Source organism: Odocoileus virginianus, chromosome 9 (assembly GCF_023699985.2).
Source record: "Odocoileus virginianus isolate 20LAN1187 ecotype Illinois chromosome 9, Ovbor_1.2, whole genome shotgun sequence".
In the NCBI taxonomy this organism is placed as follows: Eukaryota; Metazoa; Chordata; class Mammalia; order Artiodactyla; family Cervidae; genus Odocoileus; species Odocoileus virginianus.
In genome coordinates this window covers 68,545,652-68,563,937 of record NC_069682.1, presented here as the reverse complement: position 1 = coordinate 68,563,937, position 18,286 = coordinate 68,545,652, and the positions used below count along the sequence as shown (strand labels likewise).

Sequence of the window (18,286 nt, the reverse complement as noted above, 5' to 3'; positions counted from 1 at the left end):
GCCTGTGCTCTAGAGCATGAGAGCTGAAACGACTAAAGCCCACGCGTCTTAGAGCCCGTGCTCCGCAGCAAGAAAAGCCACCGCAACGACAAGCTCGTGCACTGCAACTAGAAAGGAGCCCCCACCAGCTGCAACTAGAGAAAAGCCAGCACAGCAACGGAGACCTGGCACGGCCAAAACACAAGAAAGAACTCCTGACCTAACTAAGATCTGATAGTCATTTTCCCCAGTTAGAAATAAGTAACGCATTTCACTGGACTAGGTTGGTTGGTATCAAAACTGCCACATTTAGTAGACAACAAAAAGCAGAGAGGGGAAAGAACCATGGAAAGGGGAAGATGAAACAGTCATCTGTCTAGATACATTAGTAGGAGAGTGTACATGAATACTGAGCAGAGAAAAGAAGATAGTGTGAGAGACCAGCGCAGCTGCACGATTCCAGAAGGTAAACTTACCGTTTTATTTCGTAATCGAATGATATCAGATACAGAACCAGCCCCACAGTACTCCATCACGATCCACAAGTCTGTGTTCTTAAAGTAACTGCCATAATATTTGACTACATGAGGGCTAGGGAGAGAAACAATACTAATTAGTGGAACAACCTTCAAACATCCCTATGAATTCATGCTGTAAAATACATGAAAATCCATTTTTCAGTTCAAAAGATCAATTATTCGTATTCAAGGTTAAAATGGGCACCCTCTTGATAACAAATTAAAATTGTATTGATTTCTGGAGGTCAATAAATAACAGCAGTGCAAAAACTGTGTGGGTCCCTTAACCCAGCATTTCTAAGTCTGCAACTCACCCTAAGAAAAGAATCACAGATTTCAAAAAGAAATAGTTACCATAGTCACAGAACTGCTTAAAAAAGTGAAAATTTAGAAAGCATCTAAATGTCTGACATTAGGGAGTTTATTTAAGAAATAATGATATATCCGTATAATGGAATAACCATGAATCCATGGAAAATGTAATAGAAGAATACTTGATAAGAAGATTCTGTTTACCAAAACACAAACAAAAAAGGCAGGTTACATAATAGTGAGCACAGTAAAACTCCAAGACTTACAGAAGGACATGTATACCAGGGAGTATTTAACAATGATTATCTCTCCAAAGGGAAACGTGGTTTTCCTTTCTGATTTGCATTTTTCCAAGAAGTTACATATACTTTATAATAAGGAAAAATAAAACTACACTACAATCTATTATAAGGGAAAAATATTCAGAATTAGACCTGAAATATAAAGTCTTGAAGAAAGATTTCAGGAAAAAGTCAAAATCCCTTTAAAATGAAATAATTTGAAGAAAAAAAAAGAATGCATCTTCTGAAGCTACCAGCTTTAACGAGCTAGATCATTATCAGGGCTAAGTTATATTGCGCAATATGGTAATGGCACAGGCTAAAACCAACTCAGTTGCATTAACTCTCAAAATTTCAAATGCCCCTTCATCCTTGGGAAACAAATTAAACAAACAAACAAATTAAACAAAATGACAGGATATCAGGAAAACACACACACACACACACACACGCAAAATGAATATTAATGGAGAAATGGATGAATAAATCTCTTAAGATACATAGTACCACATCTGCAATCCCATCTCTGAATTTCTATAGTAATTATTGTCTCCATAAGGCAATTACTGTCAGGTATTTACTACTGGAATATATCCTATACAATCATGCATCATCAACTAGATTTTTCCGTGCATATATAAGCCTGGGCTGTCCAATTACAATCTGCAAACTCCAAGAGGACAAGCATGCTGCCCTGAATTTCTCTGTACTACTTATGATGCTTAGTATAGAGTAGGCTCTTTGAAATCTCTCTTTAGAGACATGTGCACACTGTTTGAAACACGGCTCTTACACAGCCTATCAAAAGTGACAAAGTCCAACCTGCCCACTGGAAAGAGGTGCCATCATGTATCTTATGCATAAGACAAAAGAAACTGCTATCAAAAACAAAACAAAACAACTGCTACCTTACTCTGGTCCCTCCAAACAAGAAAAAGGATGGTTTTAGCCAGTTGAGAGTAACCACAAAAGTATCATGAAAAAAAGAAAAGGGGACTTCCTTGGTGGTCCAGTGGTTAAGATTGTGTCTTCCAATGCAGGGGATGCAGGTTCAATCCCTAGTCAGGGAACTAAGATCCACGGGGAACATGCCTCATGGCCAAAGCACCAAAACATAAAACAGAAGCAATACTGTAACAAATTCAATACAGATTTTATAAACATGGTCGAGGGCTTTCCTGGTGGTTCAGATGATAAAGAATCTGGCTGGACTGTGTGAGACCTGGGTTTGATTCCTGGATCAGGAAGATGCCCTGGAGAAGGAAATGGAAACCCACTCCAGTATTCTTGCCTGGAGAATTCCATGGACAGAGGAGCCTGGCGGGCTACAGTCCACGGGGTTGCAAAGAGTCAGACACAACTGAGGAACTAACACTTCAAAAACATAGTCCATATAAAAAAATCTTTAACAAATTTATTCCTGAAAAGGAAAAAAAAAAAAAAAAAGGTGGGGAGAACAGAAGTGATTGCATTCACAAGTCTACAAGACTGAAGGGCTCCTGGGCAAAATGCCTAGCAGGTAGCCCCATCTATCTTAAGCTTTACCAAGAGGAGAGACTGAGCTGATCTGCTGACCCAAAGAGCTTCAGAAGTACAAAGACAGCCTTGGGCTGCACGACTATCTCATTCTCAACTCCCAAGAGCTGCCCCAGCCCCTCAGTTTGTGTTTCTCAGTCTGAACTGAGGAAGCCTGCTCCCCTGAAGTGACCCCACCATGTTGTCATGGAAATTCGGGGCAAACCACGTGCATTTCTGCGGTCGCCTGTGGCCCAACTTCCTGCTTGCAGCATTTGACAAATCTTAGTTCCTCAAAAATAAACACTTAACTACTCTCAGTTGGAATAGTTTCTTAAACTTGTGAAGGAAGGAACAGAACAGTAATATATAAATAAGTGTTCTCTTTTTATAGGACCGTTTGCTGCTCTAAGGTTTCTGGAAGTAAAAGCATTTGAACTATCTCTTCTGAGTTGTCTGCAGAAATGTTTTCTCAGTAGGAAGTAAGAGAGATCATTATCAAAAAAAAAAAAGTCTAGCCAGCACCACCTTCTGCCTCTTTGCCTCTTCTTCCTAGTTTTGAAAAGAGCTAAACTGAAACAAAACAAAACAACGCAGAAATAGAAACTCCGAAACTTTAGCTGCTGAAACACACAAACTTTTTCATCATTTTTTTTCTGAAAAGAAACATGTAGTAAGTCCACTTAACTCTCCCTTTTGCAAAATATCTAAGTCGATGCAATTTTAGGAATCAAACTCTAAATAATCACAGCAAATTCAAAACTGTTATTATCTCCAGAGCAACACCATAAGCCTTTACCTGTCACATTGCTGCATGATAGAGATTTCTTTGATTATCTCCTGCAGGTCTGATTCCACAGGAACTTGCTTAATAGCAACAATCTGACCGGTCTCTTTATGGATAGCTTTGTACACACTGCCATAGGATCTGTAATTGGGGGGGACAAGGATACGTACAAAGTCAAAACAAGCCAAGAGATTAAAAAGTAATTAAAATTCAAACAACTCACCATTCTAATTTACATCCCCAGGCGCCCGAGACATATATACTTAGCTACACTTGCAAAACTCAGATAGCTAAAGTATTGATACTTTGGGGAAAAACTGTCCTTAAGAGAACTTCTATCTTATAAACTTAAATTTAAAGTTTACTGAATGTATAAGTATGAAGTAACAGTCATAAGGGCAGTAGCTACCACGTCTGCTGGAAGCAGCATACTCTGAGGTTCACCCTTACAGAAAAGCCATGAAGGGGTCATTATTACAGGCAAATGAGAAAAGGTTCAGAGAAGTTACACGACTTGCCCAAGGTTACATTAAGTGATAAATAAGCAGTCAGTCCAGGATATGAATCCAGGTGTGTCAGAACACAAAGCCTATATTCTCTCTACATTTGTATTAGGGCAAAAAAAAAGGGGGGGGGTCTTCCTTTTCTTGCACTCATTCTAGCATCACAAGGTCTTTTAGTCCTTGCTGTCTTTAGTCCTTGCTCCTCTTACTTGCAATAATATTTAAAATATTAGGAAATTTTTACTTCTCTTTAATTCTTTTTATCTTTTGCTTCATCTTCCCTTAAGAGTTTATTATCAAGATAAATAAAAGGTTAGGTAGCCTTTCAATTTGGGGGCTATAAGAGCAATACAGGAGAAGGCAATGGCAACCCACTCCAGTACTTTTGCCTGGAAAATCCCATGGACAGAGGTGCCTGGTAGGCTGCAGTCCATGGGGTCACACAGAGTCGGACACGACTGATGCGATGACTTAGCAGCCGCAGCAAAAGCAATACATTTAGAATCTAAAGACCCAAGACTGGAGTCCTACCACCACTACTTATCAATATTATTACAGTATTACAGTATATATCAGACATATTATTAACCTTGTACCTCAATTTTCTCACCTGTAAGATGACAACATTACAAGAGAATTGCAATTGTTAAATGAGGTATCATTATCATTATCTTACATAGATTATATTTTCGCTTAAATCCTGGGTGGCTGTCAGTGAAATAATGAGCAAATTGTCTTTCATAGTTCCCAAACACACCTGTTTCTTCAAACTCCCTTGGTGAAAAAAAAGATCAAAATAACAGTGCACCTAATACATCAAAGTAGCTGAGTGCTCTAGCTAACAAAATGCTACTCAAGGATTGTTTCAATGTGAAAGTCACACAAAATTTTTTTTTTAAGTCTATGCAAAGCACATAAAAAATTTCCATTCCATCAGACTCTCTTATTGGCAAAACTAATATAATGATATTTAAATGTTGCCTAAAACTTATTTTTTGCAAGGGAAAGACAACCACTGTCCATGTGTGGAAGATCCAACCACTGCCTCTTCTTCCTTGCCCACTAGAAAAATCTGCCATCATATATCTTATGCACAAAAGAAACTATTACCAAAAAACAAAACAAGAAAACTGCTACCTTACTCTGGTCCCTCCAATCAAGAAAAATGAGGGTATTAGCCAGTTGAGAGTAACCACAAAAGTATAATGAAAAAAAGCAAGGGGGACTTCCTTGGTGGGCCAGTGGTTATGACTGTGTCTTCCAATGCCGGGGCTGCAGGTTCAATCCCCAGTCAGGGAACTAAGATCCATAGGAAACATGCCTTGCCTTATCTTCCTTGATAGGATAACCCCAAGATTTGTGACCAAATCTTTGTGACCAAATGCTTGGTCCCAGGGGATAAAGCCTGGTGGTCCAAGCCAGTCCCAAGATTCTGATCCCTTTCTGCCAGTGACTGAACTAGCAGTAAGTCTAAGACCTAGTACAGACCAGTGAAATTTGAGAGGAATTCTTCTGAAGGGTCCCTGGGAAAGACTTTCTTCCCTGATTAAAAAAAAAAAGCAGCTTATAAGGTGGCCCATTTTCACCTGCTTCTAAAGTGGCCATCTTGAGACTGTGACTTACACAAATGCTAAATCATTATCAAACACTTAGCCATTCTGGAATCTTTCAACCCCAGACTTTTCTGCTCGTTATTTAAATGCCCTTACTGGTTAGCCACTGTTAACTGGGGAGTCTGTAACTTTCATCCAAATTTACTCTTGATACCCTAGGTCAAGGGTCCCCAACTCCCTGTTAGGAAGCAGACTGCACAGCAGGAGGTGAGTGGTGGAGGGCAACTGAGCGAGTGAAGCTTCATCTGGATTTGCAGCCGCTCCCCACCTCGCGCATTGCCACCTGAGCTCTGCTTCCTTGTCAGACCAGCAGTGGCATTAGATTCTCATGGGAGCACACATCCTAACCTAAAGTCAAGGCAGAATAGCCTGAGATTGCCACAGGTTAGAAGCAAAGGCAATAATAAATGCAATATGCTTGAATCATTCTAAAACCATTCCCCTCACTCCCGGTCCCTGGAAAAAATGTCTTATATGAAACTGGTCCCTGGTGCCAAAACTGTTGGGGACCACTGCCCTAGGTCCCATATGTGTAAAGTTCTTTATTTCATCTTCACTTTGGAAAGAATTTTACTGGATATAGAATTCTTCTTTGACAATAGCTTTCTCTCAGCACTTGTACTATAGTTTATCAGCTTCTATTGTTGTAGAGAAGTCAACTGTTACCAGGTTATCATTTTTCATGGGTAATCTTGGGCAATCTCTGCTGTAGTTCTTAAGACTTCCTCTTTATCCTTCACAATCTATAATTTTACTATAACTAGCAGTCGATTTATTCGCACTTCATAAACTTCTTCAGTGTGAAGGCATATGTCTTTCTTCAAGTCTGGAAATTTCCTAGTATTACTTATTTCCTGTCTCTTCCAACTGTCTTCTAGAGTTCCTATTGGACCTATAGTGGATCTTGTCAATCCATGCTGTCTCCCTAGTTTCCAACACTGCATTTCTGTCTTGCATTTTGTGATCAATCTCATTTCGAGCTTTCAAGTCACAAATTCTCTTTTCAGTTTATCCAGTTGACAGCTTTTGCAATTTATTGGGTATTAGAACTTCAATTATTATAGTTTTCATTGTCAAGCCCTTCAACTGTTTCTTTTTCACGGGGCTGTTCATGTTAATAATTTTGTGTTTGTCTTTTAAGGATTGTATTCCCTCCTTTTATCTTTTTGAAAATTGTAAACAAACATGAAATTCCATTTCAGATTGCTCCATTATTTCTATTTCCTTGGGTGGGAATTTCCTATTTGTTACGTCTGTTGATTATTTAATGGCACTGGATTTCCTCGTATGGGTTTTACTTTGAATGATTCTTTTCTATACAGTGCTCACTGTTCTTGAGCATTTCATGACATCATGATGGTTTCATGATTTCCTCAGCTCAGTCATCTAGGCTGTACAATTTAAACTAGATCTTGCACTAGGATTTAGGGTTTTCAGCCCTCAAGACACCATACCTAAATACACTCCAGGCCCAGTTCCTATAGTCAGACTAGTCCCTCTTTTTCCCCAGGCCACAGGCAACTGATACAAAAACTTCCTGAAGGAAGCCCAATCTCCCGACAACAACATGAAATGCTTTTCCCTCCTATTACTATGACAGCTATCTTTTCTATCCCTGGTCTATAGCTGGCTATGTATCCTTATATTTTAAAAACTAATTTTCATTCATTATTCTTGTATATTTGAAATGGAAAAGAGAGGTTCCTGCATGCACTTACTGAGAAATCTTGACTAGAAAACCCTCCACACCTCGCTATGCTATCTTGACAGCCAAGAAAACTCCAAGAGCTCATATGAATAATTAAGATTCACAATTCCAGACTGCACTTAAGAGTACAATTTAGAAGGCTTCAGCAAGAACCACTTGCTGAAGGTAAGTCCAAGACCTGACTCTCTACAAAAAAAACCTACAGTGACTCAATGAATTTTAACTGGCAGAGAACAAAACAAATACTACTACAAAGGAGGTGCTTCACACAAGTTCTGCAAGGCAAGGGTCAATGCAGAGAATTAGAAATTACACAGTATCTGAGGCCAAATTAACCAGGTATCAATCAGTCTTAACCACATCACTCACTGATTACAAAACCATGGGCAAAATGTTTTTGCTCTTCTCCCCTGATTAAAAACGTAAATGAGTCAATGGGTAAAACTTTAAATATAATAGAAGGAAGAAAGGTGAGAGCTCTAATCAAAACACTTTCCAGGGCTGTCCATCCATTCTGGTTTGGAGCTGTGGCCCTGCTCTGCCACAGAGCCACGATTTCCTTCAAACACAGAATGGCAGCAGTCTTGGGAATCCGACACAATCCTTTAGCCAGGGCTCACTACACAAGGCCCAAATCCATGCGAGTTCACAGCCCATTCATTTTCCAGAACCATGGCATGGTCTTTTGTGTTCAGGAAGGAAGTGCAGTTCAGGTCTTCCTTCAGGATTCTGCTGATTAAATGAAGCTTGTTCAGGCTCATTCAGTCAGGATGACAGAAATGCAAGCACTTGTGGTAACATTTAAAACAACAATATGATGACAACATGCGAAGATGTGAAGCTTTGTTTATTTTCTTTCTCGTGATAGATTTACAGGGACATTTCCAAGGTCCTTAAAGAAGACATCCACAGATCTAAAATGTAATTTAAAACAATCATAATTAGCTTAGTTTCTCCTTATATTTCCGATCACTCTCTATCTGTAGTTTTCTTTTGAAACTCCTCAAACCCAATCCACCCAAACAGAGCTCCCTTCAAGAACATCTAAATATACTTTAAGACTTAAGATTTAACTTTGTTTGGGCAAGATAAGATCTGAAAAGTGCTTCGATTGATATATTTAAAAATAAAATAATAGCTGCCATTTACTGTGCCCTTACTAGATGACAGACACTGTACTACGTACTTTAGTCTCATTATCTCATGTAATACTCAATGTAATCCTATGAGGGAGATGTTAATATCTTCACTTCATAGCTGAGGCTTGTGAAGCTTCAAGATGTTCATCAACCTTCAGAGTCTATGTTCTTACTACTGTAACACACTTTCATTAAAAATAAAACAAGTCAAAAATAAATAAATAAATAAAACAAGTCAGTTACATACCTAGTCAATTATGCCTACCACTCTTGATCTTATTTTAAGTATAACCTGTGAGCACGGTTAGATTAAGGGCCTTGCACTCACTACATGGAGGAAACTACAGAGGATATCATGCTAGAGTTGAAAATGGCAGGCAAAAGACATAGAGGGATTGGATTTTCTTTCCCCATACCTTTAAGGATGCCAAGTCAACTTGTAGTTTCAGATTCACCATGTACTTGTCTTTTAGTAGCACAGATGTCATCTTTTACTTCCCTTCTCTGCTTGATTTCCTGCTTGATTCCAAGAGTATTTTTCCAACTTTCTAAAAGATGATGACTAATATTTTTCACAAGGAGGTAATCCATGAAATCCTATTCCATGTAATCCAGGATTGGGTTTAGCATTTGTTATCTATATTAGGCATAAATAACACTGACTCCAAATTAAACTTATGATATATAAAAGCTGATTGTAAAGAACAAACACTAATTAGACAATAGACATTTTTATAAATTAACATTTCAGGTCTTCTCTTGAACCAGAATTACTTCCAAGAGATTTTACATAATACACAAACACACACCCACACATTTACATGCTTATTGATGTATAAACTACCTCTGAAAAATACATAAAAAAATGCTATACTGGTTGCTTCTGGGTAGCTGAGAGAGATAAGAGGCAGAATTTTTTCAGGCCATTTTTTATGCCTTTCAAATCTTGAATCATGTGACTTGATTACCTATTCAAAAATGAACAACAAAAACTTTGAAAGGGTATCTGATATTTTAATGTCTTGGTCATTACAGAAAAAGAAATAAATATACAAATATCAAAAGTATAAAAAATTATGATGTGATCTTTGTTGTATCATGAAAGCCAATGATGGTCACTATCTATTACCAAATATCATACTACTTGTACTCTATAAACTCATTCACAAATCTGTGTTTCAAGAAGTCCTGCAGTTCCCAACCTGGGATCCTAGATCTCTTAGGAAGTTGTAAAGGTAGTGACAGTCCTTGATTTATTTTCTGTATTTCCCAAAGTGACTAACTAAAATGCTGGATTCCTTTTTTATTTAAAAAAAAAAAAAAAAGAAAGAAAGAAACAAGTTATTGCATATCTCTCAGAGGCTACAAACAGAAAATTAAAGTATGTCTGATTAATAAAATTTCTTGAACAAAGTATAAACTAATTAGTATTATCTGTTGAATAGATGTAATCATGCATACCACAGATTTTATGAGAGAAAACAACAGATGTCCATGGTACTGAAAAGACCAGCAATCACTAACTCTGTCTATTGAGTGATTGGGGGATGAGAGAAAGGGCATTTCAAGCTGTAAATTTACCTCCCACCCCACCCACAGCAAGGCTGATATGCAATATTTCCCTTTCTTTTCCTTAGCTTTACAAATTATTGCATGAGAAAGGTTCATATTTTGCTGGTGTTGGGGCAGGAAAAAGACTTGAGATCTACTAGTCCACCTATGGAGAAGGCAATGGCACCCCACTCCAGTACTCTTGCCTGGAAAATCCCATGGATGGAGGAGCCTGATGGGCTGCAGTCCATGCGGTTGCTAAGAGTCGGACACGACTGAGCAACTGAGTGACTTCACTTTCACGCACCGGAGAAGGAAATGGCAACCCACTCCAGTGTCCTTGCCTGGAGAATCCCAGGGACGGCGGAGCCTGGTGGGCTGCCGTCTACGGGGTCGCACAGAGTCGGACACGACTGAAGCGACTTAGCAGCAGTCCACCTATATTTTTCTGGGCACTCACCCTTCTCCAAGTTTCTCTAAGACATCAAACACTTCTTCTGGTTGTTTAGTTAAACTATCTTCATCCAACTTTTTCAGCTGCCTGTGAATGAAGAAATTTAAGCATAAAATAACATTGTACTTACCAGCAACTTGCGAGAACACAAAACACATTATTTATTTTACAATTAGCATCTGAGGAATTTCTCTACAAAGCCTATGCTGGTAAATGCCAATAAAGGCAAGCTAAGAGACCTTTAAGGGAAGCTGAAGGGCTGGTCTGTGGAAATGTTACTTGTGTCCGGGTCACCTTCATGAGCAAAAACCCTCTTTACCGGAGGATAAAGAGCTATCATAAGGCTGACTTCAGTTCCACAGGTGTAAGAATTTTCTAACAATAAAAGCTGCTCTGAAGTGGTTTAGGCTGCAATTAAGAAGTCCCTAGATTCCCATCACTGGAGCATCTAGACAGAAAACGAGTTCTTGTGTAGCTGAAATGCAGTAGAGTAGATTTAAGCATTAGCTAGAATCCGTTTAAATCTTGAGATTCCGTCAACTAAGATGGCATAACTCTGTTCAGAAAAGATGCTTAATGCAAGCTTGGTAATGAACTGAAACATAGTCTTAGACTGGAGGTCAAGGAAGATGGAGAAGAATCTTGCTCTCCATTAGCAAGATTTTGGCACTTATTTTTGTTGAAACACATGGATTCTATAAGGTATCACAGAAACAGAAAGTGGAGAGCACATGCTTAGATGTGATTAAAAGTGAAAAAATAACCAGACAGCTGGAAGTTTCAAATAGTCTCACCAAGACTCTCCTGGGGTGACTGTGTAGCTGACTATTCCCCAAAATCAAAGATTTTGCACACAACTTCCAGATAATTCAGATTTTTCTATGACAAACCATGATCAACATAGAGGTTATATATTAAGCATAGGGTTTTTTTTTAACTGAGGACTGTGAAAATTGTTAACAGTCTTAGATGAGCTGTCTGCTAAGGAGCACTTGTGTGCGTGCATGTGTAAGTTCTACACCATGGTTTCCTGAAACTACAAAGGACAACAAAGAAAGGAGAGCTCAGGAAGTGGTGAAATATGGAAGCAGTCCCCTGGAAATTTCTTTGTAAAGAAAAATGTTTAAACTAGCTGGACAATACCAGCTTTTACAAGGAAAGATGAACTAAAATACACACGCACACAAATGTGTACCTTCCTAGAGAAAATGGTAAAATGGTAAGAGAAGCCAAAAAACCCCCACATACCTGAACACATCAAATGTATCTTCCAGTAAACGCTGATTTCAAGAAGACAATCTCAACAGGACTTTATAAAATATCAAAGACTAGAGAAAGGGAGAACTGCTCTAGGTCAATAATTGCCATGACTTGAAAATTAACCAAAGAAACAACCACACTGACCTTTGAAAATCAAAAGGTCCTAAAAATTAAATTCCAATGACATCACAAAAACTCCCAGGTTCAAAACAAAAAGGGTTGAACTGAAACTTCAATGTCAGAAGTGAAATTTCTATGAACCCAGAAATCAGAATGAACATCTCACAATGGGGATTGGGGGGGCAGGAGTGGGTAAAGCATTGATTTATAACTATATAAACAATGGACACAATACCTCTTTTCTCAAGTATAAAGTTTTATAAACAGTTTATGTAAAGAAAGATCAATGTGTCCCTTTGAAGTGGTGGCTTTGTGGTTTATAAAGAGCAAAACTCACTATTTCAACTATTAGAAACACGGCATAACAAAGGAAACCGCCACTGCCATGAGACAGCTGCAGGCCTCTGATAATATTCTGACAGACAAACTTTATATGAGTGTTCAGATGCTCCTTTAAAACAGTCTAGGTGGGGTTTTGTTTGGTTTGGGCTTAAAGGATCTTATCATCTCTGGTGCCTGAACCTAGAGGTGGTCTATAAGAACATTTGCTAAATGGACTAATGAATGCAATGATGAGAATCATAAACCTTTCTCAGTACTCTTCATGAGCTTTCAAAATTAAAAAGAAGTTCGCCCCGAGAAAGTACTACTGTGCTATCAACAAATAACAACTCTATGGAAAAACTTTTGACAAGGGACTCAATGATGTTTTCTACATGAGTCTTCACGGAAGAAGCACTCTAAGCAAACCGCCCAACTCTGATGATTCAGCCCTTTCGACTGTACTTCCCCAGGTCCTAGGTAGCTTCAGTGCTTGCTCATAACTGAACAGGCCAAGCCAACGCAGCCCCCAAGGACCGGATACCAGGGGATGTTCCACTCCTAAGTCAGCTGCATGGATGGTCAGCATCCCAGAAATGCACTCTACACACTCCACCATGGTATTTGTATCTAATGGCAACTCACTTCTTAAAATCATAAACTTCTAAAAAATAAACAGAAAGTGAAAAAACATAAAACTCCTATGCAACCTGTCAACCTTATCGTTATTCTCTTGTTGTTGGTTGTTGTTTAGTCGCTAAGTCACGACAAACTGTTTTGTGACCCATGGACTGTAGCCCGCCAGGCTCCTCTGTCCCCGGGATTCCCCAGGCAAGAATACTGGAGTGGGTTGCCATTTCCTTCTCCAGGGGGTCTTCCTGACCCAGGGATCAAATCCGACTCCTGCACTGGCGGGTGGGCTCTTCACCATCACCATTCTCTTAGTCACACGCAAATATCAAACTCAGGAACACAAAGAGCGTTTCCTACCTTGGGATCGTTTTCCCTTATTGGAAACACATGCCATCTGAATCTCTGAAAAGACACCAGTACCTTTCCAAACACAAATAAGGATGTTCATGAAGTCATAACTCACTGGTCTGGCTAGCTCCTAAACCTCTTTCTCCCATCTTAGAACTTTTGTAAGGTCCATTTTATTTATATATACCTATTCTCTTTCCACACAGAATTCATTATGGGATACAAAAAATATGTAAGATAAATGGATGGAGCTTTTCAATGAAAATAAAATTTACGTGCCCACCCCAATTCCTCAAACTCAGGTTAAAGTCTTAATGCTCAATACTTCAGAATGTGACTGTATTTAGAGATGGGGCCTTTAAAGAGCTAATTAAGGTAAAAATGAGGTCATATGGGTGGGCCCTCATCCAACACGACTGGTGTCTTCATAAGAGAAGATGAGGACATAGGTACAGAGGGAGGACCGTGTGAAGACACGGGAAGGAGGCAGCCATCTGCAAGCCAGGAAGTGAGGCCTCGAAAGAAACAACCCTGCTGATGCCCAGACCCCGGACCTCTAGCCTCCAGAGCTGTGAGAAAATAAATTTCTGTTAACTCATGCCATCTGTGAGATCAACGTGGCAGTCCCAACAAACTAATATCACTGGTAATAAAGTTAACTGGCTGAAAGGCAGTTCACTAGCTATGATGAGCAGGAAAGCACCTGTCATTCAAGAATTCAACCCTGCGGAGGATGGGATGATTTCAGAAAAGAGCGTCATCGAAACATATACAATACCATATGTGAAACACAGAACGGATGAAGCAAGGCACCCAAAGCTCGTGCTCTGTGACGGCCTGAGGGGACAGGGCGGAGAGGGAGGTAGGAGAGGGTATCAGGATGGAGGGGACACATGGGTACCTGTGGCCAATTCATACTGATGTACGGCAGAAACCATCACAACATTGTCATTATCCTCCAGTTAAAATAAATTCAAATACAAAAAAAAAATTCAACCCTGCAACACTTTTCTCTTGCACATTAAAAAAAATTGTTTTTAATCCAAAAGGCACAGGAATGAGTGTGTCAAAAACCAAAAAGGTTTACTTTTTTGCCCAAGATTATACAGCATAAGTAAAAGCAGAAACAAAACTCAGATTCCTAATCCTCTCTTCAATTAAACCAGCGCGTCCAGGAGAGAACGAACATATTTCAGAAGGAAATATAACCAGTGTCCATTTATAATTGGATCTATGGTGCAACAGCAAATACCTGCTAATACACACAAGGCCCTGTGAAACAAGTGTACTCCCAGAGAGGAATCAGAGTGATACAGCTAGAGCATGGACTTTGGACCAGACTGCCTGGATTAAAATCCCAGCTCTGTCACTTAGTAACTGCAACTTCTGGCCAATTGCTAACCTCTCTGGGCCTCAGTTTCATCACCTGTAAAACAGAGATACAGGTGAGAAGACTGCTGTGATGGTCAAACGAGTCAACAGTGAAGGTGAATCATATGAAACTAGTATTTTTATACATCAAAAATGGTCAAATATCAGCAAATCCATAAGGTTCAATGAGAGACATGGAAAGCACTGAGAATAATGTCTGGCACCCAGTTAAGTGCTAGATGGATGCAATAATCATTTTATTTCAGACTCAGCACACTACAGTAGGGTGACTTACAAGTCTGTCCCAACCAGCTATTTGCCTTCTGCAGTGTTTGTGCACTTCAAACAAAGCCAAGGGCACAGGCCCAGCTGTGGAACCCTTCCCTTCACCTCTCCACTGCCCCGCACTCCCACACACTGAACACTTCCTACTTTAGAGTTCATTCTGCTACAGGAAGTCAGAGGGCTCTATGAAATTGAAGCAAACTTCATGGCACCTCAAGCAGTACTCTCCATTTTCTCCAGATGTGGCAGAGTGATTGAAAAACCCCAGGGATCCACAGAGTAAATCACTGAAAGAACTGCAACCAACTCAGGAGGTCAGACTATCTGGGATAGGCCACTCCCCCGATCTTGACTTAAAACAGTTCCAGGGAGCAGTAGGATTTGGAGCTGATACAAAACAATAGAGACCTGAAAAAAGGGCACAGTGTGGCTGAGTCCAGTGAGCCAGACCTAGAGCAAAAAAAAAAAAAAAAAAGGAAACACACAGGATTGTCTCTCAACTCTTCTGGGCCTCAATTTGCCCATCTTGAAAACAGTCTCTTATTTCTCTATCTACCTCCCAGTGCGGGAGTGAGGAAGATTAGGAAGATCCTGGATATCAGAGAGGAAAGATGCCATCATCTAGAGAGGAGACACTACCAAAAACATCTAAATCGCTGCCCTGCACGAAGCCTCCCTTACTAGACCGTCCACCTGGCACGGCACACCTTCGGCCTCAGGCAGCAAAGTTTCTCCCCTCAACGGACCCTCCCCACTGCACCTCTGGTGGGACTCCCTCCCTTAGAAAGTCTGCCCAGCTCTCCTGTCTGCTAGTTCCCGACCCACCCCTTAGCCAGACCCCCCTCGTAGGTCCTCACTTGGCTTAAGCATCCTCCCTATCTCAGTGAGTCCCTTCTAGGACAGGCTTCACCCAGCGGCCCCCGCCCTAAGCAGGTGCTCTCCCTAACTTGTCTCCAGTCCCCCAGCGGCTGCCCTCCCCATCTGTCCCCCACCTTCCGCCAGGATGTCCGCCTCGGCAAGCGATCTCTCTAACCAGCCCCACGTTTATCCCCCGGGGCCGGACCCCCACCGGCCGGAGGTTCCCCCATTCAGCAGGTGCCCCTTCAGCCGGATCACCTCGCCCCGCAGGTCCGTCCCCTCCAAGGGGGCTCGCACGCCCGGGTCTCCCCTCCGCCGGTCCCCGTCTTTCCCTCCCTCCACCCCCTTCTTCTTAGCCAGCGGCCCCTCACCGGCGCGGCGGGTTCCTAAGCTGCACCGTCTCCATGGCGCTGCCGGCAGCCGCCCAGACCCGTTCACTGCTCCATCCTCCCCCGGGACCTCCTCGATCCCGCCCAGCAGACCCTCCCACACTTCCGCTTTCCGCCCCTACCGGAAGCCGCGTGGGGCGCGGGAGCGGGGCGGGGCCGCGAGGGCTGGCCCCCGGCTCACGTGGTGCGGACACCAGTCACGTGGTGCGCTAGGGCGCGGGCCCAGAATCGCGGAACTGTGGAGGCTCCTTCCGGGAGGAAATTTCAGTCAGGTCTCGAAATTTGGCGTTCTTGTCTCTCTGCGAGACTTCGCCCAAGAAACTCGGTCTGAGACCCAAGAACTCATCTCTGCCTCGGGCCCTGCCCCCCTCGTTTCTCAGACACAGATACTGAGACTTCCTGCGAAGAACCGACTTAATAAAAAACTGTCAATTCTTAACCAGCCAAGGTTTCACTGTTGCTGGGAAGCGCTGCTGCCGGTATCCCTGGAACTATTTGTGGTTTTCTGCCGTTCTTCCGTGGTTGAATTCTTGTTCCAGGTGGACGTTGGAACGTGCATAACGTCTCCTTGGATGTCACGGAGCATCAGCCTACAAACTGCCCCACCCTCGTGAGAGCCTTACCTTTGACTCAGCTTGAGGACATAAAAATAGCCAAGGTTTATTAAGCTTTTGGGGCCTCCCAGGTGGCGCTAGTGGTAAAGAACCCCGCCTGCCAGTGCAGGAGACGAGACTCGTGTTAACCTCTCTGGGTGGAGAAGATCCTCTGAAGGAGCGAATGGCAACCCACTCCAGTAGCCCTGCCTGGAGAATCCCATGATCAGGGGAGCCCGGCAAGGTACAATCCATAGGATCGCAAAGAGCTGGACGCGACTGAAGCGATTTAGCACACGTTAAGCCAAAGAATTGATGCTTTTGAACTGTGGTGTTGGAGAAGACTCTTGAGAGTCCCTTGGACTGCGAGGAGATCTAACCAGTCCATCCTAAAGCAGATCAGTCCTGGGTGTTCATTGGAAGGACTGATGCTGAAGCTGAAACTTCAATACTTTGGCCACCTCATGCGAAGAGTTGACTCATAGGAAAAGACCTTGATGCTGGGAAGGATTGGGGGCAGGAGGAGAAGGGAATGACAGAGGATGAGATGGCTGGATGGCATCACCGACTCGATGGGCATGAGTTTGAATAAACTCCGGGAGTTGGTGATGGACAGGGAGGCCTGGCGTGCTGCGATTCATGGGGTCGCAAAGAGTCGGACAGGGCTGAGCAACTGAACTGAACTGAAGCTCTTAACCATGTACTTGCCATTTTATATTATCTCATTTAATCCTTATATCAAGCCTGTAATTATCCCAGTCTTATCTATTATTTTCCACTGCTTATCATGTTCTCGATACTCTACTACTACCTCAAAATGGCAACCCACTCCAGTATTTTTTTTTTTTTCCAACCACTCCAGTATTCTTGCCTGGAGAATCCCATGGACAGAGGAGCCTGGCAGGCTACTGTCTGACTCGCAAGAGTCGGACTCAACTTAGAGACTAAATACTACTACTACTACTACTACTACTACTACTAACTCACTTAGTAGTTTTAAAACTGTTTATGTTGGGTAATATTACTCTCATAAGGCCAGAGAGGTGAGCTCACATAGCTAAAAGTATAGGTTTGGGGATTTAAATCCAGATGGATAGAATTCCAGAGCCTGCACCACCAAACTGGACAACCACTTGGACCCTCTCATTCGGCGTGAGAGTCAAAGCTTTGGCTCCACTCAGAACTCCAGTTCCAGCTATGGAAATTCATAAATCCTCAGTTGCTACCACCATCAATGAGTATTAAGAAAATGGAAAAATCCCAGTTTGCTTGTAGAGAAAGTTACTCAAAGCAGCCTCTGGTACGCCATCTACAAAACTTTTAACACCTGAGCAAACCACCTTTCAGGGTCACCAGGTATGGACCACCGCGTGTTAAAATCAGAGTAATGGGGTCATTCTCCTGACACATGAGGAAAATATTTACTGAAAATCGACTAGGTGCTGGGCACAATTCTAAGCTATCACTTAATCTTTAAAACCTTACGACATAGGAGTTATCCTCATAATTCTGCTTCCTGGTGTCAGACAGGGGCATCAGCATTTGGACGAATCTCTGTCCAAAGTGGCTCACTCACGTGGCTGACAAGTTCCTGCGGGTTGTTGGCTGGGAGCCCACTAGGTGATCAGGGATTTGGGGTGGGGGTGGCGGGGGTGGATTCCTCTTTTCTTGAGCCTCACAGAATGAAGGCTGAGTTCCAAAGTTTATTTCTGGGAAGAGGAGGAAGGTGTCATGCCATTCTATGGCAT

At 41.7% G+C, this 18,286-nt stretch overlaps 1 protein-coding gene across 1 annotated transcript in view; it reads right to left on the bottom strand.

The window, feature by feature from the left end:
- Window positions 1-16,035, bottom strand: part of STK4 (serine/threonine kinase 4) — an 89,632-nt gene extending 73,597 nt beyond the window's left edge. Inside the window, exons 1-4 of the mRNA XM_020911481.2 lie at window positions 15,928-16,035; window positions 10,367-10,447; window positions 3,405-3,533; window positions 456-570 (exon numbers count right to left, since the gene is read on the bottom strand). Of these exons, the coding sequence (XP_020767140.1) occupies window positions 456-570; window positions 3,405-3,533; window positions 10,367-10,447; window positions 15,928-15,962 (360 nt within the window). The 5' untranslated portion in view covers window positions 15,963-16,035. The remainder of the gene's footprint in view (window positions 1-455; window positions 571-3,404; window positions 3,534-10,366; window positions 10,448-15,927) is intronic.
- Between the last annotated feature and the right edge of the window lie 2,251 nt (window positions 16,036-18,286).